This window comes from Puma concolor, chromosome B4 (assembly GCF_028749965.1).
Source record: "Puma concolor isolate L17-30 chromosome B4, mPumCon1.1.hap2, whole genome shotgun sequence".
Classification (NCBI taxonomy): domain Eukaryota; kingdom Metazoa; phylum Chordata; class Mammalia; order Carnivora; family Felidae; genus Puma; species Puma concolor.
In genome coordinates, this window is record NC_141673.1 from 107,167,937 (window position 1) to 107,192,439 (window position 24,503).

The 24,503-nt window shown below is 44.6% G+C and overlaps 1 protein-coding gene across 9 annotated transcripts in view; it reads right to left on the bottom strand.

Annotated features, from left to right (window-relative positions):
* CACNA2D4 (calcium voltage-gated channel auxiliary subunit alpha2delta 4) overlaps positions 1-24,503 on the bottom strand; it is a 112,992-nt gene that overhangs the window by 40,420 nt on the left and 48,069 nt on the right. For all 9 annotated transcript variants that reach the window (XR_015253892.1, XM_086714422.1, XM_086714426.1 and 6 more), the window contains 8 exons: positions 23,921-23,982; positions 22,582-22,649; positions 20,290-20,335; positions 20,099-20,196; positions 17,321-17,414; positions 8,918-9,013; positions 6,725-6,852; positions 3,000-3,080 (listed from right to left, as the gene is read on the bottom strand). Coding sequence is in view for 8 of the 9 variants with exons in the window: in XM_086714422.1 (XP_086570548.1) it covers positions 3,000-3,080; positions 6,725-6,852; positions 8,918-9,013; positions 17,321-17,414; positions 20,099-20,196; positions 20,290-20,335; positions 22,582-22,649; positions 23,921-23,982 (673 nt within the window). In the remaining variant the exon portion in view is untranslated. The remainder of the gene's footprint in view (positions 1-2,999; positions 3,081-6,724; positions 6,853-8,917; positions 9,014-17,320; positions 17,415-20,098; positions 20,197-20,289; positions 20,336-22,581; positions 22,650-23,920; positions 23,983-24,503) is intronic.

The following is a 24,503-nucleotide window of genomic DNA, read 5'->3' on the forward strand; positions in this document are numbered from 1 at the left end:
GGTTGGGTCTCCATGTAGCACTGGGCAGTGAAGGTCAGCTGGAGACCTGTCACTGCTCCGAGCCCTTTGTGTGCTCATCCACTGTGACAGTCAAGGACAGATGAGTGGATGTGGTAGGAAGGCATGCATTTGCCCAGAGGACACCACTGTGTGATGGGAGGCAGGGGCAGGGCTCTCCAAGAGCTATTGGTTAGGTTTTATCAGCTTTGGTGAGATTGGGGGTGTTGCTAACGTGAAAGAGGAATCCCTTTTAAACTATTATCCTCTTGCACCTTCAAGACTGACTTTAGGGACAGGCAGATGACACTCTGAGCTTACAAATATGATCTTCCACAGGACTGAGCAGGTTCAGTGGTGGGACGGGACCAGAATTATAAACTGGAGGCTGGGGCTGGGAGACCGGGAGGGGAGATGAGCCAGAGGGCCAGATCTCTGGGGTTGTTCATCCATCCCAAGCTGGAGTGACTCATCTCCCGGCCTGGACCGGCCTCTGGCTAATTGGGCCTGGGCTCTATGGTCATTAGTCATCAGAGACCAAGACCGAATTTTCTCCTTCCTAGGAGCTTTCCTTTGGATGATATCCCAGCGAGCCAGGAGCAAGCCCTAGGGAGAAGTGAGCCATCCAGGCCCCTTCCTGGCATTCAGCTGGACTCTCAGCAGAGCCGGGCTGTTTGCTTTTCAGAGGCAGTGATAATTGTGGGGTGCTGCCTCCTGAAGCCTAGCAGGTGTATCAGACCCAACAGACAGTACTCCCCAAGCCCTGCTGCAGAAGCAGAGACCAAGGTCCCTCAGCAGCCTGGCACAGGCCTGGGGAATGCATAGGTGTGTCATGCACGTCACTGCTGTGCATGTACACACACAGGTCTGACAGCTAGGCCTATTTGCATGTAGGCAGAGTAAGTGGAGGAGACCTCGTGCGGCTCCAGACAGCAGGCTCGTCGCTAAAGGCCTCTAGGCAGGGGCATGTGTGTACTACAGGACACGTGCTAGAGAAACACACTTGCAATTTATGGTGCCACCATCATTATGCTGGGCAATATTCTCCAAGTAGGTCTGGAGGGCATGGGAAATCGAAACTGGATCCTGATCAAAAAGATTCCTAGAACTTCTGCATAAACAGTTGATAAACCACCTGCTTAAGATCAAAATGATCCCTCTTTATTCATCTGCCCTTCTGTGTGAACCCGTGTTATTATGCATACATCTGGCATGTAGCCGGTCTCCATAGCTGGTCTGAGTACCTGTCTCCTACCTTCTCCCTTTGCTCAGTGTGCAAAATCACACATGCAGCCCGCCCGGCAGCCACCTTGCTCACCTGGTCCTGCAGCTCACATGCACATGGTGCCACTTATTTCCAAGGGATGAAACTGTCAGGATAGCAAATAAGCTGCCTACTCTGCTTTCAACTATTGGCCTCCTCTGGCCCCAGTATCAGGGAGGTTGAGCCATTTGCCATGGAAGGGAAATTGCAAAAGGAGACACTCCCCAAAAAGTTGAAGTATAAGGTCTCCAGTGCCTCACTCTTTTCCTATCACATCCATGCATCCCAGAGCGTCAGAGCCATTGTCTGCAGTGAGTTAAACCGGAGGCACCAGGACACAGTTTCTATGGCAACCCCTGGAGGCTCTGATTCAGCTCTGAGTTAAAAATGATACCAAATGATTGGAGAGTGCAGGAGAATGCAGCCGGCAGCCTGACCCCTGTCCCCTCTGGTTTCTAGACTCTCAAGTCTAGCAGGAGCTAGAAGGTCCATATCACAGGGAGCAGGACAGGCACAGATTTCAGCTGGGACCACAGAATAGTCTTTAGGGAGACAAGTTCAGGTCCAGTTTTGGCCTAGAAATGGGTCTGGAGTTAGCACACTGTGGCCTGAGTTTAAAAAGGTGGCTGAGATGGCCCCTTCCAAATGCTGTAGCGGTACATCCTGAAGGCCAGCAGTGGTGCTGGTGTTTCCTCAGGCAGTAAGACAGGCTTGGACAATCTCTGCCAGACCCTAGCCGGCTCCTCCCACCTCTTTTGCCCTGAATCCAGCTTTGAGGGACAAGGCGCACCACCCCTGCCTGCCCCTGCCTGCTCTAGCTGCTGGAGCCCTTTCACATGGCTCCGGGCCCCTGGTGAGGCAGGACAGGACCTGTGGTGGCTGATGCTTGACTGCCCACTGGATTGCACAGCTTTGCAGAACACAGCTGGCTCTGAGACATGGAAACCGAAGCGAGGATTTATATTGAGGGCTGCGGGCTTCACCACACAGGCCTGACGGCACTCAGGCAAGGAGGCACCCATGCAAAGGACTCTTTTAGATACCAAGAAACTACCAAGTCAGGGCAGTGTGGGAGGGTCATTGGGTACTCTCATCACATTTGTGGCAAATGGCAACATGGGGTAGGAAGCTGGGGCTTAAAGAGAGGCAACCTGAGTTCAAATTCTAGCTTCATTAATTATTAGCTAGGTGACTTTGGGCAAATAATTTTTCTATGTCTCAGTTTCTTTATCTGTAAAATGGAGCCAAAAGTATCGGCTTCATTGGATCACCCTGAAGGCTGAAGGAGATGCACCCAGGAAGCAGTTTCCGAGGTGCCTGGCACATATTGAGCATGCGTCCTGGGCTCTTACTTTAGGGTCTCATTCACAGGCCCAGCTCTCTCCACAGAAGGATGCTAGACCCAAGGTGATGGAAGCGGGAAGTAGCAGAGAGGGGTGGTGAGGAGGTCTGGGTTGCAGTCTCTGTCCTGTGCAACCTGGAGCAGATCTCTTAACCTGTCTGAACTTCATTTTAATTCCTAAACTCTTTTGGATCTAAGATTTTATGGTTTTATAACCAAAATGGCTTGGGAAGACTCCTTTCTCCCTTAGTCCCACATTTCACTTGGGAAAACTTATGGCCTGAGGGCTGTGTCACTTGCAGACCATAGGTAGGGTCCTCTTGCTATTACTGTGTGCCTTATTCTTGACATTGACTCACAGCTCCTCGACCATGGTGGCGCAAAGGCAGCTCCTACCTGCAGCGATAGCTGTCTTCTTGTCCACCGTCACGGCCACAGCAGTGCTCGCTGTTACTACCATTGGCTGGCCTGGACTTTCTGGGGAAACAAAAATTGCTAAGTCAAGTTCTCAGTACCTGAGGAAGAGCCTGTTGTTGGGTAGTGATTGGGTAGGCTGAAAAGACAACATAAATACCAGGTGAGGGCATTCCTTGAATAAGTTGGGGCGAACGGGGCAGTGTTTGGGGAAGTTGTTGCCATGGTGGCTCTGTTACCATCAACCACTCATCTTTGCAGAGCGCCTCCTGAGTGTCAGGCACTGCCCCTCCTGTGCAGATCTGAACCTGACAGATAAATACACCACAGCCCCTGCCCACTTGGACAATGCAGTATTGTCCACGTCACAAGGACACTGTGAGTTTGCTCTGTCTCAGGGCAGCAACTGTCTGCTGGTTGTTGACTTGCTTGAGCTCAGGGACACTGCTGTGACCCTCTCAGCACATGCTCCACTCAGAAGACTTGCCTTGTGTCAAATGATTCTTTCTAGCAGAAGGACAGGCTGCGTTCCAGGACTCGGCAGTGGCTGATCCTGGGTTGTCCTTCAACAGTCACATGAGTCAGGGTGACACTGGCAGCCAGCCCTTCTGGAGGCCGGATGCCAGGGCTGTACCAGGCACAGAAGGCTGGCTAGTGCCTGACACCTCTGAGGCACTCCATAAATCCTGGTCATTGGTGGCCAACCTGCCACCACCACCCCGTTATCAAGCCATGTCTTTCGCTTTGCAGATGGTTGGTGTGCTTCTGGGACACTCTGTTGGGCTCTTGAAGGGCAAGGGGCTTGCCTTGAGCTGCTACCCCCACCTTTCCTAAGAGAATCTGGCCACCACAGGTGCAAAATTCACGTGGCAGTTTCAGCTCTACATTAAAACAGAGCTTTCTGGCTCCAAAACATGGGCTAGTAGCTGACCTCAGGCTTTTTAATTTTCATCAGTCCAGGGACATGGCTTCGCTTTTCAAAGCATTCTTGTCCACAGGCCAATTTCCATTACTAAAAATTCCAAGAAAGGGGAAAAATTTTATCAAGTGCTATCTTGTTAGAATGTCTTTATATATCAAATGTTGCTCGAAACAAATAGGTCATGAGAAGCTCATGTGGAAATCGTCTGCTATAGCAGAACTTAAATTAACCACTGTTTTCTCATATCTCTTTTGCTAAGCTCATCTATCGCACCTTGCTATAATCAAATATCCCACAGAAACCCAAAATTACTCTGATACTAGCAACTTACAATATGTAGCGTTGTCCTTGATCCAAGGAATTTGCCATGATAAAACCACAATAAACACAGAAGTCAGCTTCCTCACCTTGCCTCTAGAAATGTCTAGAAGCAAGAGTGATGAGCCTGAGGCACCTGGGCATTGGTGAGACTGCTCTGTGCTGGCAGATTTCTCAGGGACTGGTTGCAAAGGATGGCTCTGTGTGGGCAGAACTCAGCCCACCAGGCCTCAGGCAAAGGGCAACAGAGTCAGCCTGCAGAGGCAGAGCGAAGACTCCACTCACCCTGGAGGTGACTCCTCCACCTCCTCAGGGTACCCACTCCCCATTACAATGAAGCTGTTGTTGTCTTTTCCCTTGGGGGAGAATGAAGTGTGCAGAGGTGTCCACGTGTCTCTAAGCATAGGCAGGAGCTAAAGCAGCAAGCGAGGGTGTGAAAAGAGAGCAAGCTCCTGCCTCCCTACTCAACCGTCCCCCCTTCTGGGTTGCCAGCTTCCCTCTCTTCTCCTTGCGGCTTGGTTCCCCACCCACCGCCCTCCTACCTCACCGCCACAAAAAGCAACCCCAGCAGCCTTCAGGCATGGGCCCAGTGACAATGCGGGTAGGAGGGAGCCATCATCATGGACTGGGGGTGGGGGGCCAGAGCTTCACTCTAGAGAACCTCCCCAGGACCTTGCGGGAGCCCCTCCTTGGGGAGCCCTTGATCCTGCTATAGAAGGCGACAGGAAGAAAGAGCTGCCTCTTTCTGGCTCTGGGGGGGCAATGTGGGGAGGGGACCATCACCTTGGCTTTGTGAGCCTCCCCTGTAAGCTTTCACTGGGACTCCCTTCCTCTAACCCCTCCTGGCTTATACTTAAGGTGGGTAGAACTTGGGTTTAGCCTGGCTTGTGTGGCTCTCTAGCTGCATGATCCTGGGCAAGTCACAGAACCCTCTGAGCCTGAAATTTTTCCTGTGCAAGAAGAGAATAACAACATTTACAGAGTTGTGCAGATTAAATGAGTTATATGCTCTAGAACATTTTGTAAAGCCTATTAGTGTTGCATTCAGTGAGGGGAACAGGCATGGGATGGAGAGGTGAGCTTAGGCACAAGGTGAAGAAGGAGTCAAAAGGACATAGAGGGGGACCTCCTGGGTCTCCCCAGCTGTCAGCTCAGGGAATTTCTCCATCAGGAAGCTGAGGATGGTTTTGGTGGAAGTGGTGGCTGGAGGGTTTTGGTGAAAGGACATTTCCATTCCAGGTGGACTCAGCTGAGTTCTCTACCTCTCCCTCTTCCCCTCCTCCCCTCCTTCTCTTCCTTCTCTCCTTTCCCCTGCCCCTCTTTCTCATCCTCCTCTCTCTTCCCCTTCTTCTCCTCCTCCTCTCCTTCACCCTCCTTCCCTTTTCCCCCTCCTCCCCCTTCTCTTTCTCCTCCTCCCTCTCTCCCTCCCTCTCCTCCCCCTCCTCCCTCTCTTTCTCTATCTCTTTGCACTCTGACCTGGACATGGATATTTCTAGGCCCTCTTGCTCCACTGTGCTAGGGTCAGTTTCCCCCAAGGTGACCTGGTGGAGAGCTTGCTCTGCTGCAGACTCTTGGACCCCTGGATGAGTCCCTTAACCTCTCTGGGCCATAGAATCTTTTGAGTGTACATTAAGAAAGTGAAGCCTTGCATCCTTCAAAGTCCCTTTCTGTTCTAAACATTTTGCAATTTTCTTGGTGTTCTGTTAAAGTCACTTAACTTTTCTTGGGCTATTTTTCAGAGTGGGGTCTGGGGGTTGAGAGTTGGGTGCCTGCAGCTCTGAAACCTTTCCTGGGCCTTGGACGAGTAGGGATTTGGTAGCTTGGTCCATGGGACCAATCTTAGTTGCCACGCTTCCTACCCTTTGAGCCCCCAGTGGCCTACCAGCCAGGAGGCACCCAATTATTACTGGGAGTTCCTGAGGAGCAGACAGGGAGCCCAATGTTGCCCTTCCTGGGAGACCCCAACGGAGTGGAGACCAGGCTGCTTTCTCTGGGCAGAAGTGCGATGGGGCAGTGAACTTGGTAAGTACAGAAGTCCTCTGATGGAATAAGGTCTGTTACTTTCATCTGGGTGGTTTAAGACATTTTCAAAAATAGATGTTTAGAAATAGAAGAATGGTAAAGACAAACTTTTCTAATATCCACCTGTTTGGACTTTGGGCTAGAATCCAGCTCTTCTTGACTTTTGGGTCAAATTTCTTCCTTTGTGCCATGCTGGATTTTTAGGGACCAACCTTGGCTGCTGGAGAGGAGATAAAATGATCTGTCCTATATTCAGAGTAGAGGCCAATTGTGTGATAAGGCATAAGTAAGCTTTCCCAAGTTGCTGACAGGTGTCATGAGGGAAGGTTGGACCCCGAGGTGTGGACATTCTTTTCCATGTCTGCTCCTGTTTCCCACCAAAAGCCTCAGGAAGAGACATGCCCTGGTCCCAGCTCAGCCCCAGGAGCACAGGGGTGCCAATCACCTGGTGCCTCTGCTGATCGAAGATTGAAGACAAAGCTGCCAGCAGGATGCTCAGCAGCCTGTCGATACCACAGAGGGAAGTGGTCCATGGTGAATATGCTGGCTTCATCCTCAGGAGTCAGGAACTTTCTGCAAGGAGAAAGATTTGGTACCTCCCCCTAAATCTGGGAATATGTTCATCCCTCTTTCTTTTTACACAAGGTCATCTTGGCTGGGCCAAGAAGAGAGATTCATCTCTGCCTTGGTAGAGTTGCAGGTAGAAAACAGCCCCTAAACTAGTTTTACCCCACACAATGTTCCCCAGCAATTCCTGCCTTTTCCAGAATCAAATGCTGTTGTACCTGATGACATATTAGTAGGTAGAGGAGTTATAGAGCCTGTATTGTGAAAGAACACCTTTTTTTTTTTTTTTTTTTTTTTTTTTTTTAATGAAAACTCCTTTGCCTGCAGGGTTTATTTCTTTGGGATATAGCCTAATTTCCTTTTGTCTGGTTAATCAGCATGTCTGAATGGGGAAACCGTATAGTCAATTCTATCACTGCACTAATAGAAGGGCATAGATTCCCCCCAAATGGTTACTTCAAAAGTCATTGCCTCCAGGGTTTAGAATGCATTATGAGTTATCTTTTTTTTTTTTTTTGAACAGCTTTACCTTGCTAATTATGGTTTTGCATTCCCTGAACACACAGCAGCCAGCAGAAGGGAGTGTTGGTCCAGAAGCAGAGTGGGAGGCAGGGAGAAAAGCTGGTTTGTGGATTAAAAAAGACACTGTGGATAAACCACAAGGTGGATAATTGAAGTTTGATTTTAAGAGTGCTTGGCTTACATATTCAAAAGAAGCTCTCCTGCACAATTCCTGAGCGGCCAGGTGTATCATGGTCTAGGTGAAAGGAGACCTCTGGAGTTGCATGGTGCCCACCATTTGTGGTGGCTGTGTTTGTAAGCCAGGAGGGTCTCTCTGTATTGAGATTTTCCTCTTCCATTCATAGAAGCCTTTCAGAGAGGATTTAGGGAAATACGAAGGATGCTTTTATTCCCTTCCTACTGCCAGGTGTGGTTCACCCTGTCCAACTTTGGCCAGCAATGACATGGATGTCATTTTCTGTGTGGGGGTGGAAGTGTAAGCGGATGAGGAAATACAAGTGGGTGGAGAGCAGGAGGGGTAGTAAGTGTGGGGAGGTCACTTCCCCACACTGCTCAAGGCCTTAGAGTGAATCTACAGTTTACCTACCAGATTTGGTCCATTGAGTCATTTGCTGTGTCTCTGACAGGGCCATGGAAAGGGTTAGCGAGACAGCGCTCTCCTCTGTTCACCTCTCTGGGAGTGAGGGGAAGTGGGTGAGGGAGAAGCAACTTTGTTTTCCTAGAAGGCCTCAGCTTTCAAGCAAGTATGGATCTGTCAGAGTCCTGCAAGAAGCTTAAAGATGGCACTCTGCGGCCGAGTGTGCTTGGATTCAGTGAGAGCAGCCATGTGTGGATGGGAGACTGTGAGGTGCTTCCTCACTGTTCTCTTCCAAGTGCCTGGTGGCCTCTGCCTATTTGAGTCTGGTGGTTTGTGGAGTGGCAGGTGGCTCTGTTCTCCCATCCTCCCCTTGCTTCAGTATTTGGTGGGGAGGACACCCTGGCAACCTGGTCTCCCAAAATGTAGGCTTTGCTGAGAGCAGCACTATTGACATTTTAGGCCAAATAATTGTTGTGAGGATGTTTAACAGCATCCCTGGCCTCTGCCCACTAGATGCCAGTAGCAAGCCCCCATCCCCTAGCTGTGACAACCAAAAATGTCTGCAGACATTGCCAAATGTCCCTGGGGTGGGGATGGGGGAAAATACCCCCGGTTTAGGGGATATGTAAGTTGTTAACAAAAAAGGGGACACAGCCAAATAATTTTGCTTGTCACATAGACACTGGTCCCAGTGGGAAAAACAACTTCTGGTTTTCCCTTTATGGAAGTGATTAACCCTTCCAACTTTAGTCTCATCCACTCTCTTCTCTGACTGGGCTGCTGTCCCTTCTTTCTTGGGGATACCTCCAGGATGCATCTAAAACCTGGTGGAAGAGTTACTTTTCTGACCCTCCCAATCTGCAAGCCATAACCTTTCCACCCTCCTTGCATTGCTGGACTCCAAGAGTCAGCCTGACGACATGCCACAGGAACACCTTTCGGGGATCCCGCTCCCTCTCCAGCATGACTCACTTGTCGGAGACCTTCTCGGAGCCTACAAATAAGCTGCTTCTGAGGAGGCCAGCCCGGGTGCCCAGGAATGCCATGTCCACCACCTGCTCGGACTCGCTGTGAAGCAGACAGAACAGGTGTCATTATCATGCAGTGCAGTGACAGGACTAAGAAGAGGGCATTGGGGGCACGGGGAAGACCTGTGGGCCTCTCCTAGTTCCTGGCCTGATCTTCAGGATGGGGAACATGAAATGGACAGACACGTTGCTTGCTCAGGGGGTTGTACACACATGCACTGGCCATCCTCTGTGAGCATCATGTTTGTTACATCTGGTTGACCTGGCTCCCCTGGGCAGCATCTTCCCTTGTTAATGGGGTCCCTTGGGCCTCTGCCTTTCTGCTTTTTTTTTTGCTCCTAATTTGTCCATCCAGGTTTTAGGGGAGTTGGCTCTGGAGGACAGAAGGAATAAAGGAAAAGAGATTTTGTCCTGGGACCTCAGGAACAGGAACTTCTCATGACCGACACATACATGACACTTCACAGCTTTAAAGCCCTTTTCACATGTTTACCTTATTATTGAATTGTGAAAGGAGGAGAAGACACTGTCTACATCTACCTATGGGAACCCAGTGAACTTTATAACCTTGCCAGCAAGATTTGAGAAAGAAAATCCATTAGCTAGCTGGAGTGTAACTAGTTTTTCTTATGGTCTCAAAGCCATACTTCTGCGATGATGGCACCAGGGGTGGGAGTCATCACCTCTTTTTTTTTTAATTTCAGCTTTTTTGAGGTATAACTGATATACAATTGTAAAATTTTTAAGTGTTCATCATGGTTATTTGATATACTGTGAAAGGACTCTTCCCATCTAGTTAATTAACACACCCATCATATTAGGTATTTTTATCTTTTTTGGGGGGGTGAGAATATTTGAGAATATTCTCTTAGCTAATTTCAATTATACAATACCGTGTTAATCAACTACAGTCACCATGTTTTACATTAGATCCTGAGGCCTTATGTGGCTTGTAGTTTAAACTTTGTACTGACCTATCTTCACCCAACCAGCTCACAGCAATCACTTTTCTTCTCTCTGTTTCTATGGGTTTGACTTTATTTTATTCTTTTATAGATTCTCCATATAAGTGATATGATGTAGTATCTATCTTTCTCTGTCTGGCTTGTTTCACTTAGCATAATGCCTTCAGGGTTCATCTAGGTTGTCATAAAGGGCAGGATTTCCTTCTTCTTCATGGCTGAATATTATATCTTCGCATATATATATATACCACATCTTTGTCCATTCGTCCAGTGATGACATGTTGTTTCCATATCTTGGCTATTATAAATAATGCTGCAATGAACATGGGGGTGTAGATATGTCTTCAACATAATGGTTTCATTTCCTTTGGATAGATAACCAGAAGGGAGATTGCTGGATATTTCTATTATTAATTTTTGAAGAACCACCAAACTGTTGTTTATAGTGGGTGCACCAATTCACATTCCAATGGTGCACAGGGGTTTCCTTTTCTCCATATCCTTGCCAACACTTGTCTTCTGTCTTTCTGATAACATTCTAACATGTGAGGTGATACCTCACTGTGTTTTTGATTTGCATTTCCCTGATGATTACTGATGTTGAGAACTTTTTCATGCATCAGTTGGCCATCTGTAGGTTTTTCTCTGGAAAAATGTCTATTCAGTTCCTCTGCCCTTTTATTTATTTTTTTTTTAAATTTTTTTTTCAACATTTATTTATTTTTGGGACAGAGAGAGACAGAGCATGAACGGGGGAGGGGCAGAGAGAGAGGGAGACACAGAATCGGAAACAGGCTCCAGGATCTGAGCCATCAGCCCAGAGCCTGACGCGGGGCTCGAACTCACGGACCGCGAGATCGTGACCTGGCTGAAGTCGGACGCTCAACCGACTGCGCCACCCAGGCGCCCCTCCTCTGCCCTTTTAAAAAAATCAGATTGTTTTATTGTTATTGAGTTGTGTGAGTTTTTAAAAATATATTTTGGTTATTAACCCCTTATCAGATATAATTTTCAAATATTTTCTCCCATTTCATAGGCTGCCTTTTCATTTTGTTCTTTTTCTTGCTTGGCTAGGACTTCCACTACTATGTTGAGTAACAGTGGTAAAAGCTCCTTGTTCCTGATCTTAGAGCAAGAGCTTTCAGCTTTTCATCGTTTTTACTACTGAATATGCTATTAGCTGTGGGCTTGTTATATATGGTTTTTATTTAATTACTTCTAACTTTATTAATATTCATATGCCTAGCCCAATTTGCTGCAGGAGACTACCTAATTTCTCTTAGTACCTAGATTAGCGGTTTTAGTGAGTGTATAAAGTAGTCAAGCCTGACGCAGGGTTTGAACTCCTGAATGCTGAGATCTTGATTGAACCAAAATCAAGAGTCAGATGCTTAATTGACTGAGCCACCCAGGCACCCTGGGTTTTTTTTTTTTTTAATCAAGGCTCAGCTGTATGGCTATTAGGGTATCCCTAAAGGAATATTGTGAAGAAGGTTGCACCATGCAATATCAACTGATAGTACCTGGAGCTGGGTTGAAACACTTGGTCTACATTCTGGAAAAGCACCAAGGTCTGGAGATGTAGATGGGACTGCCTGCCTACCTCTGATGTTGTAGTAACCAGAATTTCCAGGGGTGGGGCCCAAGGGACTCTTTCTCTGAAAATCTGCCTGATGCAATTTTTTACTCAAAAGTAGTACAGAATAGTCTAATGAGACTCCTGCACCCATAAATTAGCTTCAACAATTACCAGTCTATGCCAATATTGTTTCATCTACAGCCTCCTGCAGCCCTCAGATTATTTTGAGGCAAATCGCAGATATCATTTCATTAATAAATATTTTAATTTCTATCATTAAAATATAAGGAATGGAAAAAATCATTAATGACATTATCACATCTAAAAAAATCCACAATTCCTTAATAGCATCAAATAATCCAATAATCCACAATCCTCATGACTTTTTTAAAGCTTATTTGTATAAGAATCAGACTAGGGTCCACAGTTCATATGTCTCTTTTTTTTTTTTTCTCATCTCTCCCTCTCTCATTTCTCAATCTCAATTTAGATATTTATTGAACTGTAATCCACTTGCCATACAGTTCATCCATTTAAAGTGTGCAATTAAACGGTTTTTAGTGTATTCAGAGAGTTGTATGGCCATCACCAGTCTATTTTAGAACATTTTCATCATCCCCAAAAGGAACCCCATACTTGTTATCAGTCATATTTAGTCACTTTCAACCTTCCTTTCTCTTCTTTCCCTCTCTTCTTCTCTTTGCAATTTATTTGCTGAAGTAGGTTGTTGGTTCTGTAGAGTTTCTGCATTCTGGGTTTAGCTGATCATGATGCTGTGGTGTTATTTAGCATGCTGTCTTGTCCCATGTATTTCTTATAAACTAGCAGTTAGAGCTATGGGTTTGACATAGGTTTGAGTTATAGGTGGTGTGTTCTTTGTCAAGAGGCGCACACTCTCTCATTGACCAGAGGTTGCAAGACAGGATTCTTCCTTATTTTATTTGTACCTGAAATACTTGATTAAAGATAGACTTCTCATCAATATTTGGTTATCCTGAGATGCAGCTTCTACAGGAGAGCCAGGATAAATAATTGTCTCTCTGTTTACTTGCCAGTTTAGAATAATGAGTTGGTTTCCTAACATCTTCTGAAGATGACCAAAAGTCTTTTTTTCTCCCCAGTATCATTGTGAACACAGGATTTTAGCATACTTAATATGTTTTAATCCACTGTAGTTGTCATTGCTTTTGCTGCTCTAATTTTTCCACCTTTAACCAGTGAGAGTCGCTTCCAGTTGGCTCTGGGGTCTCACTGGCACAATCTCATTATAGTCTTCAGTAACTTCTTGCTTCTGGTTATGACAAGATACTCCTGGCTCATTTTGTACATTTGTCACTGTCCTGAAATCAGACATTTCTCCAAGGATCGCTGACTCATTTTAATAAGAATTTCTTAATATGCACATTGAAAGTCCACAATCTGGGTCTGGGGTGCTCACTGAGGTTGGTCTTTTCAGTGTACAGGGCTAGGATATCCTTTTTGTTTCTTTCAGAGAAAATAATCGTGAGTTCATTGATATTTCCAATTCGTATTCAGCAGTACATCTTAACTTCTTTGATTTAAAAAATTTGCATCTCTTTTTTTGTTTGTTGAAAACCTTGGTTCCTAATGACATTAACACAATACTATTTGCCCTACCCATCTATATAGTTTGAGAATAACAGTGCCAATGTTGTTTCTACCAATGTGGTTATTGAGCACGGTTTATGATTTTATTTATTGTTTATGGTGTGTGTTTTTAAGTCCGTTGAGGGAATTCATCTATGTACAGTTATTTCATGAACTTGATACACAGGTTTATTTGTTTCTTTTGTTTTCAATTTTTTAGAGCTTATTTTTTATTTTTTATTTTATTTTATTTTTTTAATGTTTTTATTTTTGAGACAGAGACAGACAGAGCATGAGTGGGTTAGGGGCAGAGAGAGAGGGAGACACAGAATTGGAAGCAGGCTCCAGGTTCTGAGGTGTCAGCACAGAGCCTGACGCGGGGCTCGAACTCATGGACTGTGAGATCATGACCTGAGCTGAAGTCGGACGCTCAGCTGACTGAGCCATCCAGGCGCCCCTAGAGCTTATTTTTTAAAATTTAATTTTGTTTTATAATGATATAAAGCATTTACATCGTTCCAAAGTCAAATATGCAAAATAAAGCATATTTATAAGCCTGTCTTTCACTCTCCCTAAAGTAACTTTTGTTTGCTTGTTTATTGTTCCATTAAACATATATGTGTGCATATGTACATACATACATGTGTCTATGTTTATATATGTGTAACTATGAAAATATATTTGAATTTCCTCTTTTTAAATAAATAGTGGAGGTGTTATACACACTTTTCTCCATTGATGAGACCATTCCATAACAGTTTATAGATTTCTCATTTTTTACAGTCACATAGTATTTCATTATGTGGATCTACCATGGTTTATTTAACTAGGCTCCTGCTGATGGATGTAGGTTATTTCCTATCTTTCACTAAATGGAGCTGTAACAAAAAGCTCATGTATATATCTTTTCCTATTTTTATTAGTGTATCTTTGGAATATGTTCCTAGAAGTGGTCTTGCTGAGTCAAAGTGTAAATGCATTTTTAACTTGTTAGATATTGCCAAATTCTTCTCCATAGCCCTTGAAACATTGTGTATACCCATTGACAATATACAAGAGCCTGATTCCCCACAGCCTTGCTGGTAGTGCATGTCAACAAACTTAGATGGTTATCAATCTGATGAGTGATGAATATAATCTTGGTACCGTTTAATACGAATTCCTTTTATTATGAGCTATATTGACCATTTTCTCATATATTTAAGGGCTATTTGTATATATTCTCAGAACTGTCCATATACCTTGGTAATTTTTCCTATAAAGTGGTTGGTCTTTTACTTCTCTATTTTCGAAGTTCTTCATTTTTTGAGAATAAAAGATTGTAATCTTTTGTTTTTTAAGTTGCAAACATTTTTCTGGTTTGTCATTTATGTTTTCACCTTGCTTATGTTTTTATTGTTGCCAAATAAACATTTTTATGTTGTTAAATTTATCAGTCATTCTCTTGTTTCTGAAGTTTGAGTCATCATTGGGAAAGATTTCCTAATTCTTAGATTTTAGAGCAACTGGCTCTTTTTTTTTTTTTTTTTTAGTACTTATATGGTTTCATTTTTTACATTTAAATCTCTGAGTCATTTGGACTTTGTCCAGGTGTATGGTGTGAGGAAATAATACAATTTTATCATTCTCCAGATGGCTCTCAAATCAGTTATTAAAGAGTCCATTTTTTTCCTCTCACTGGTTTGACATGATGTCTTTGTCATATACCAAATTTCCACATGCATTTAGATGAATTTCTGGATTTTCTATTTTTTCCCCTTCGTCTGCCTTTCTATTCATGTGTCAGTACTACACTTCATAAATTACATGTTTTAATACCCTGGGAGCACAAAACTTCCTTTGTTGCTTTTCTTTTTCAGGAATTTCTTGACTATTCTTTCAAATAAACTTTATAATCAGTTTATCTGGATCCATAAAAATACTGATTATGTTTTTATTGGGGTTGCATTAAACTTACAAATTAATCTAAGGAGGATCAATGTCTTTGTGATGTTGATTCTTCCTATCCAAAAACACTGAATACCTCCCCATTTGTTCAAGACTATGTTTGTGTCTTCCAGGAGTGTTTTAATATTTTCCTTATGTAAGTTTTGGGATATTTCTTATAGTTTATACCTAGGTGTTTGATTACATTTTATTTTTTGCCCTCTTAAATAGGAATTCTCTAATGATATTTTAAGTTTAATTTTGTTTTTATAGGTAAAGGATATTAATTTTTGGATGTTCATATTATAAACTATTACTTTACTAAATTCTGTTATTGTTTTACTAGCTTTCCTATAAATTCTTCTGGGGTTTCCAGAAATATAATCATATCACCTTCTTAGAGATAATTTACTTCTCCCTTTCCCTTCTCATTGCTTCTAGGTGCATTCTCTTGTTTGGTTGCACTAATACCTTCCGACCTTGTTAAATAGTAATAAGGATATGGGAATGCCTATCTTAGTCTTGTCTTTAGTTAAGAGAGCCTCTAGCCCCGTTCAGATGTTGACTTTCATGCTTAGGTCAATTTTAACTTTATTGATTAGTTTTTAAAAACATTCATGGATATTAACATTTGTTCAAATATCTTTCTGCATCTATGAGAGTGATTATATGACTTATCACCCTAGCTTTATTAATATGCTATTTTATATTAATTCTCCAGGTCTTCTTTTCTAATATACACCTTGGTTAAGAATATTTATTCTTCAGTGTTTCTCAACATTAAAAACGTCTCTGGCTATGGGGCACCTGAGTGGCTCAGTCGGTTGAGCGTCCAACTTCAGCTTGGGTCATGATCTCACAGCCTGTGAGTTCAAGCCCCGTGTCGGGTCTGTGCTGACAGCTCAGAGCCTGGAGCCTGCTTCCAATTCTGTGTCTCCCTCTCTCTCTGCCCCTCCCCTGCTCATGCTCTGTCTCTCTCTCTGTCAAAAATAAATAAACATTAAAGAAAAATTTTTAAAAAAATGTCTCTGGTTAATCTCTGAACTTGGAAAGATGAAGATCATGCCCCTTCTCTCCAAACCAGTGATCCAATCCCCTGACTGCCTGGTTTGACTCCAACTTCATCACTTGTGAGGCATATGACCTTGGGCAAGTTGTTTATCACACCTTACCTTGGTTTCCTCATCTGTAAAATGGGGATAATGATAGTACCTACATTGGAGGGTGGTTATGAGGTTAATATACACTAAGTACTTAGTGCCTGGCCTGCTATATTCTTTTTATTTTTTCTAGCTTCATTTAATTTTGTATATGTAATACATTTACATGGTTCAAAATTATACCAAACAGTTATAAGTTATACAGTGAACTATTTCCTATTTGCACTTTCATAGACTTTATACACACACATGCACACGCGCACACACACGTACAGATATACTGTTTTCCCTCCTTTTTATAGAAATGGCTTCAAACTGTACACAGTAGTCTGCATCTTGCTTTTTAAAATAGGTGGTTGTTTCATACAAAATTCTATTCTTTTCTTTAGGAGAGCATTAATTAACTTGAGTGTCTTAGGGGAGTTTGACATCTTCATGATGTTAACGTTGAATCTTCCTATTCAGGAACAAGGTGTAGTCCACTGTATTCTTAACCTCATTAATATCTTGTACCCTCCCAACACACATGCGTGCACAAGCACACACACACACACACACACACACACATGTGCTCACACACACACCATTCATTTCTTCTTTCTACCTATTCACTAAACCTGATAGCACAAGATAAATATCAGCAAAGGGAGTGAGGAAATCTAAGGCAGTGGTAAAGGCCAAGTTTGTACTTCATAGTGTCTTGACCTTATGTGCTTGAACCACTCTTTCCAGGGTACTTGGCAAACAGGCTTACACAGCTACAGACCAACCCCGAGAGAGAGGTGTTCTTGGAACGGGGCTACTGCAGTGTGGATGGGGGATCTGGAGCTATGCCAGGGGGACCCACATTTGATGCTTTTCCAGAGGGGAGAGCAGCAGCACATGTGGGATGTGGAAGCTGTGCCAAGTCCCTGCTTTACTGAGGCCCATGTGAAGGAAGCTCTCACTCCTCCCATGTCTGCCCACTGTCATCACCTTCATCTTGGACCCAGTTGTCTCCTGAGCTGCCAGCCAGGAAGTGGGAGGGACCCTGACTCAGTCAAGGGAATCCTAGGGGCTGGAGCTGCTTTGCTCCACAGAACCCTCAGCCCCACCCTGGACTGACATACTCAGAGGTGTTGAGAGCCATCGCTGTCCAGTAGGCTTCCATGGGGGCCGTCACCACCGCATCAAGCAGTACCTCCCGCACCAGCTCCTCATCGCCTGGGGACAAAATAAAAGGAGACCAAACCACTTATTTCCTCTATGATATTGAATACAGCTCATCCACCTTTGTAAGGAATCCCGACTTCAGGGAATGGGATGTGTCTCATAAACATGTATCTGGGACACATAAAACCATCTATGTGAGCTTGAAGAAATCACGTCATCTCCCTCAGCCTTCACATCCTCAATCCCAAACAACATGTGAGCAGAACTGATTTCTAAGGCTCTTCCCAGTTCTGGTATTCCGTGAGATTAGAATCTCTCAGGGACATCAGACCTTGCCCTGAGCCCAGGCTACCTCTCCTTTCTGCTGCCATCAGTCTGCAACTTGATCATCACCCTCCCAACACACTGGCCTTTTGCCAGTTCTGTGCACGTGAATTTGCTTCAGAGCCTTTGTGCATGCTGTTCCCTGGTCTGGATGCTTTCCCCCAACTCTTTGCATGTGTGGCTCTTTTCCCTCTCTCTTTAAAAAAATTATCTACTTTTATTTAGGTGAAATCTATGTAACATAAAATTAACCAATTTAAAGTATACAACTCAGTGGCATTTAGTACATTCACAATGATGTGCAGTCATCACCTCTGTCATCGCCCCCAAAACAGACCCTGTACCTGTGAAGGCACTCGGGTCACTCTTTTTTATCCTCAGCATAAGTAACACTACCTGACAGAGTTGGGCGCTCTATAGGATCCCATACAGTATCCTACTCATGGCACTTACCACAATTTGGAATAACCTACACCTACACACACATGCTTGCTTCTTTGTTGTGTGGTTTCTCCACTAGATTACAAGCTCCATGAGAATAAGGGACTCATCTGGGTCATCTCTGTAGCTTCAGTGCCTACCCCAGGCATGGCACAAAGTACATGCTCAGTACTGATTACTGATGGAGTGAGTGAATGCACAAATGAGTGCCCTTTTGGGCCAGCATGGAAGCAAGGTCCTGTCTTAGGGGTGACATTTGTGTGTCCCTCTTCCAAAGAGGAAGAAGAGGGACCCTGCTGAGGGTGTGGCCCTGTGGTTTCACCAGTTGCATTTGTGTTGGGGAATTTAAGTTTAGCCTGAGAGCCAGGCACTGGAAAACTCTCACAGACCACAGGCTACAAGATGCCATCTGGCCAAATGCTCTCCTTTGCTGAGATGAGGACTTTAGAGTACAGAGCATCAGTATCAGCTAGATGGTAGTAGGGACAGATCTAGGGGCAGGCTGCTGATGCCCTTACACTGTGTGAGTGTCTCTTTGAAGGCTTAACAGTGCCCGGTGAAAGAGGCTTAAAGCAATCTCAGTCCCTGACATGGGGACACACTCATGCTGCCACAGTGCCAGGAACTTAGACAACTTCGTGGTCCCATAGGGAGGCTAGTTCTGCCTTTTTCTTTGAAAATCTCCCTGTTCTCCCTAAGCCATGGGTGAGTTCCAGGGATAAGGCTATTTGGCAGTAAGTAAAGTCCTCAGTGGCTTAGCCATAAAAAAGAGTGAAATCTTGCCATTTGCAACAATATGGATGGATCTAGAGAGTATAATGCTGAGTGAAATAAGTCAGAGAAAGACAAATACCACATGACTCCACTCATATATGCAATTTAAGAAGCAAAACAAAGAAAAAATAGGCAGACAAAAACCAGATTCTGAAATACAGAGAACTTGGTTACCAGAGGGGAGGTGGGTGGGGGATGGGTGAAATAGGCGATGGGGATTAAAGAGTACATTTATCATGATGATCACTGAGTAATATATAGAGTTGTTGAATCACTATATTGTACACCTGACACTAATATAATACTTACGTTAATTAGAACTAAAAAAAGTTGACAGTGATAATGAATGTGATAAGATGTCAACAAGTCAACACTTAAAAAAAAACCACACGTCAAGACCTTACCCATCAAGGTTAGTGTATTTTTTTTGATTTCACTTAAATTTCTTATATTATTTTTGATAAATGGTATATTAAAACTCACATGTAGTCAAATTTTTTTTTCTTTTTTTTTTTTAATTTTTTTTTTCAACATTTATTTATTTTTGGGACAGAGAGAGACAGAGCATGAACGGGGGAGGGGCAGAGAGAGAGGGAGACACAGAATCGGAAACAGGCTCCAGGCTCTGAGCCATCAGCCCAGAGCCCGACGCGGGGCTCGAACTCACGGACCGCGAGATCGTGACCTGGCTGAAGTCGGACGCTTAACCGACTGCGCCACCCAGGCGCCCCGTAGTCAAATTTTTTAAAAAAGAAAAAAGTAGACAAAACATAAGAGACTCTTAAAATACAGAGAACAAACTGAGGGTTGCTGGAGAGGTTATGGGTGGGAGGATGGGCTAAATGGGTAAGGGTCATTAAGGAAGACACCTGTTGAGGGTGGGAGGGAGGAGAGAGTGGGTGATGGGTATTGAGGAGGGCACCTTTTGGGATGAGCACTGGGTGTTGTATGGAAACCAATTTGACAATAAATTTCATATATAAAAAAAAAAAAAAAAAGGAAGACACCTGTTGGGATGAGCACTGGGTGTTATACATAAGGGACAAATCACTAGATTCTACTCCTGAAACCATTATTGCACTATATGTTAACTAACTTGGATGTAAATTAAAAAAATAAATAAAATAAATAAATAAGTAAAGAAAGAAAGAAAAAAAGAAAAAAGAAAGTCCTCGGTGGGCAGGGTCAGCACTCACACTCCAGATCTGGGTCCTCCCCTGTCAGGAAGCGGACTATGGCCTCCAGCTGGCTGAGCTTCCGATGGTCTGGGTCGATATCTGTGATGCAGTAGATCCTGGAGCCCAGGAGAATCAATGTTACCTCAAGAAAATTCCACCTTTCTCCTTCCCATTCTCTACTCTTCGTGAACAGCGAATTTCCCACTTACCAGTCACTGGCTAGGGTCAGATCTGGGTGAAGCAAGTCATGCAGGCCTGAAACCAGAGTTCACACTCAGTACGGTGCTCACCCACTGTTGTGAGGATGTGCACCTGAATTGTTTACAAACAACTGCCAGGAAGCTTCTCTAGGGAAGGACTGGGTTTTATTCTTCCTTGTTCTCAGCTCGGAGTAGGGACTCAACCCATAGGATGGTGCTGGGTTTGTACAAATCATGCCTTTGTCCATGTTGCTCCTGCTTCCTGAAATGCTTTTCTTCCCATTGTCTTGTGTCCAAATCCCACCTATTTGGATCTCTCAAAGAGCTGATACTTTGAAACCAGTGGTTTTTGCTTCATTGTCTGCATTGTACCCAACTGAGTTAAATGGCCAGTCAAAAGTAGAACTCAGAGATGGGCCAAGTCTGTTTTGTGTAATCTCTGTAGCCTCTTGCTGTACCTACACTAACCGTGTGCTCAGTGTAGGTTTGTTGATTGAATGAGTAAATGAACAATTGCCCTACTGAGCACCTACTCAGTCCTCAAAAATAGGTGCTCAATTGAGGTTTGTTAAATTGAAGGAAAGGATGATAGGAATACCAAGGGGAAATTTGTGGAGTTATTAAAAGGGGTACTGGACTGACATAGACATAAGGCAAATAGCTACAGGGTGATGTTCCTTTCCCCACAGTAAGCCTGGTTGAGTCCATAATTCCAAGTCCTTGGATCACTGGTTGGTCTCACCCATGGAAGTTGGTCTCTGTCCCCTGCAGGAATGTGCCCTGAGAATATCTAAGTACAGAAAGAAAAGTATAGGAAGAGAGAATGCACCATGGAGGCCCAGGGAGTTTGATCGTTTTGGGGACAGTGGAAGACAGGGAAGGAGTGTGGTCTAATGCCATGGATGTATGCTGTGAAAGGGTGAATGCAGGGGTCACATGGGAGCATGTGGCTGGGAACAGGGGGTCTGCCAAGGACAGCTGCTGGAAAAGTGACATCTACACTGGGACATGAAGAGTGGGTCCAAGTTAGGTGGGCTAAGAGGGTGGGCACTGGAGAAGAGAGCATTTCAGGGGAGAGCAAAGCACATGGGAAGATCTTAAAGCTTAGTGCATGGAGAAATGACCAAAAATAGAAAAAAACCCTAGAAGGCCATTAAAGGTCATTTAGCAGTGACACAATCTGATCTGGCATTTCTAGATGGATCTCTCTGGCAGAGATTTACAGGAAGAGAGAAGCAGGGAGACCAGTTGGAGGCTGCTGTGGTTATCCAGGAGAGAGGTGACAATGACTAGGGCGGTGGCAGGGATATGGAGACATGAGATGCACTCAAGAGATGATAAAGGAAGAATGGACAGAATGTGGGTGTTAAATGGAACTGTGACCAAACCATCCCAGGACTTCCTGAGATATCCCTGAATCCTGGATATTAGTTTTGTTCTCTCAACGTGCTCAGGCAGCTGTAAGTAAAGAACAGGTTGGGTTAGGGAGGGTGGGGACCTTGTCCCCCATCCTTCCCCACCATTCCTTGCTGCCCCTCTCAGTTCACTTCCCATAAGTTCCCTACTATGGGTTCAGCTGTGTCCCCCCCAAAAGATATGTTGAAGTATGAACCCCACTACTTGTGAATGTGACCTTATTTGGAAATAATGTCATGGCACGTATAAAGTTAAGATGAAGTCATTAGGGTGGGCTCTAATCCAATATGACTGGTGTCCTTGTACAAGGTTAAATAGACACAGATGAGAAGCTACATGTGATGGTGAGGACAGAGACTGAAGAACTGTAGCTTCAAGTCAAGAAATGCCTGGGGCAATCAGGAGGTAGAGGCCAGGAAGGATCCTGCTCTGGAGGTGTTGGAGGGGGCATGGCCTCCAGAACTGCAAGAGAAAGCATTTCTGTTGCTTATGCCACCCAGTTGGTGGTACTTTGTTTTGTTGGCCTTATCCAACGGCTACAGATTTGCTCCTTTACTCTTTCCGGCCTCCTTTGTCATGACTTAGGTGAAATTTAGCTTTGTTCAAAGAAGAAACATATCCTGTTGACCTACCTCTTCTGGTCCACCAAAGCTTTCCACAATGGCAAGTCTTAGGCTTTGCCGGCTTTGACAACCGACTGGCAGATCCTGCAACCCTGGCACACAGGACACACAGACCCCTTCTCACCAGGCAGCCTTGCTCTGAGAGTTTGCTCAAGTCCAGGACCTGGGAGACTCTGGCTCTGCCCCAGGCTGGCCCTGCTCAGTGTCCCAGGAGAATCCATTTTCCTCCCACACTGCCCACCAGTACTGGGCACAGACCCACCTTCTTCCACAGTTGTGTTCCCCAGGAGGATGTACTCTCCATGGCCCCTGGACAGCACCACTCCCAGGCTATGGGGAGAACAGAGAACACAAGTGCTCAGCAGCAACAAGGGCCAAGCAATGTCCAGCCTACTTCCTTCGCCTTCAGCAACTTGGACTCTATGAATGTTGCCCCTGGCCTCACAAGTTGTCTCCTCTAGAACTAAAGCAGCAGTTCTATGCTTCCATCAACCTCTCTTCCTGAGAAGGACTCTCAGTTCTGTAGGTCAAGAGCCCCATCACCTACCATTTAATTTTATTTATTAAAAAAAAATTTTTTTAATGTTTACTTATTTTTGAGAGAGACAGAGACAGAATGTGAGTGGGTTAGGGACAGAGAGAGAGAGGGAGACACAGACCCAAAGCAGGCTCCAGGCTCTGAGCTGTCAGCACAGAGCCCGACGCGGGGCTTGAACCCATGAGCTGTGAGATCATGACCTGAGCCGAAGTTGGACGATCAACTAACTGAGCCAACCAGATGCCCCATCACCTACCATTTTAGACAAGATTCATCCAAAACCTCTCAGGGACCTCCTGAAATGTGGAGAGGTTTCTATGTCTCACAGGCTTTCACAAATAGGAGACTGCTTTCCTGCCTGGTGAACACCACCATGCCCTCCTCTCTCTCCTAGTAGAACACTGTTGTTAATGTTTGCTGAATATCTGAATTACAGGTATATCCTAGAAATTCTGAGTTCATTTGTTTGGATGGAGCCAGGGCATTGACAGTTTTGCAAAATTCCTCAGGTATTCTAATGAGCAGTCAGGTTGGGCACCACACTTTATTGAGAAATGAGGTAATTCAGAGATAAGGGCTATTTGTTTCTTAAGCTGTATAATGCCTCATGTTGACAACAGTTGGAAGGAACCAAAGAGATTTTCAGATTTGATCTTTCATCTTACAATCTTTTACATTGCATCGCTTTAAGATCTTTAAGTAGATTATGTTCTACAAACCACAAAGAAGTAGCTACTATTTTTACCTTCATTTTACAAACAAGAGTCAAAGGCAAAGAGAAGTTAGTAACTTGACTAAGGTCACACAGCCTGCTAGGGGTGCAATTGGGACCCAAACCCAGGCAGTTTGGCTCCAGACCCTGCAAAGTAGGATACACTGGCAAAGCAGGTCTAGACCTCAAGTTTCCTGAAGGCAAGCCTGGGGTTTTTTTCTGTTACCATAAAATTGCCAACTAAATATGAGTAAATTCATTCCCCAGACCTGGAATTTCTGCTTGGAGTTATTGGAATTTATGTTCCAGCCATCCCACATCTCCCTTCCAAATAAAACATGGGTCCCTCACCTGAAAGGTGTGTCACTGATGTCTGTGAAGAAGTAGTCATTGGTCAGGAAAAGAACTCTCTTCTGAAAGAGAGAAAAGAAAAGGAGGTTTGCTGAAGAGAGAAGTGCCTGACCATGCCACTTACCTCCTCACCTAATGCCCTTGGCTTTCATTGTCTCTGTGCCACTTCCTTCACCTCTGACCCCTTTCCCTGACTGCCAGGGGCATGCCAGGGCCATGGTCACCTTGTTGACCACCAGGCCCAGCAGGCTGTAGCCTTGGGGCTGCCTGATTAAAGGACCAATGTCTACACCCTTGCTGTCCCACGAAGTGGCTGTTAGCCATGTGAGGCTATTGTGTGCTTGAAATGTGCAACTGAGGGACTGAAGTTTTAAGTTTTAGTTGAGTTCATATAAATTTAGATAGCCAACATGGCTAGTGGCTACTGTATTGAACAGTGCAGGTGTGGACAGCAATGCTAGGGTTCATACAGGACCAGCTGGTGCTAAAAGCTTCTGGAGCTCATTTGTGTATGACCCACCTACAACCTCCCCCTTTCTGGAATACAGCCGAGGGAGAGGGAGCATGATTCCCTCCACTAACC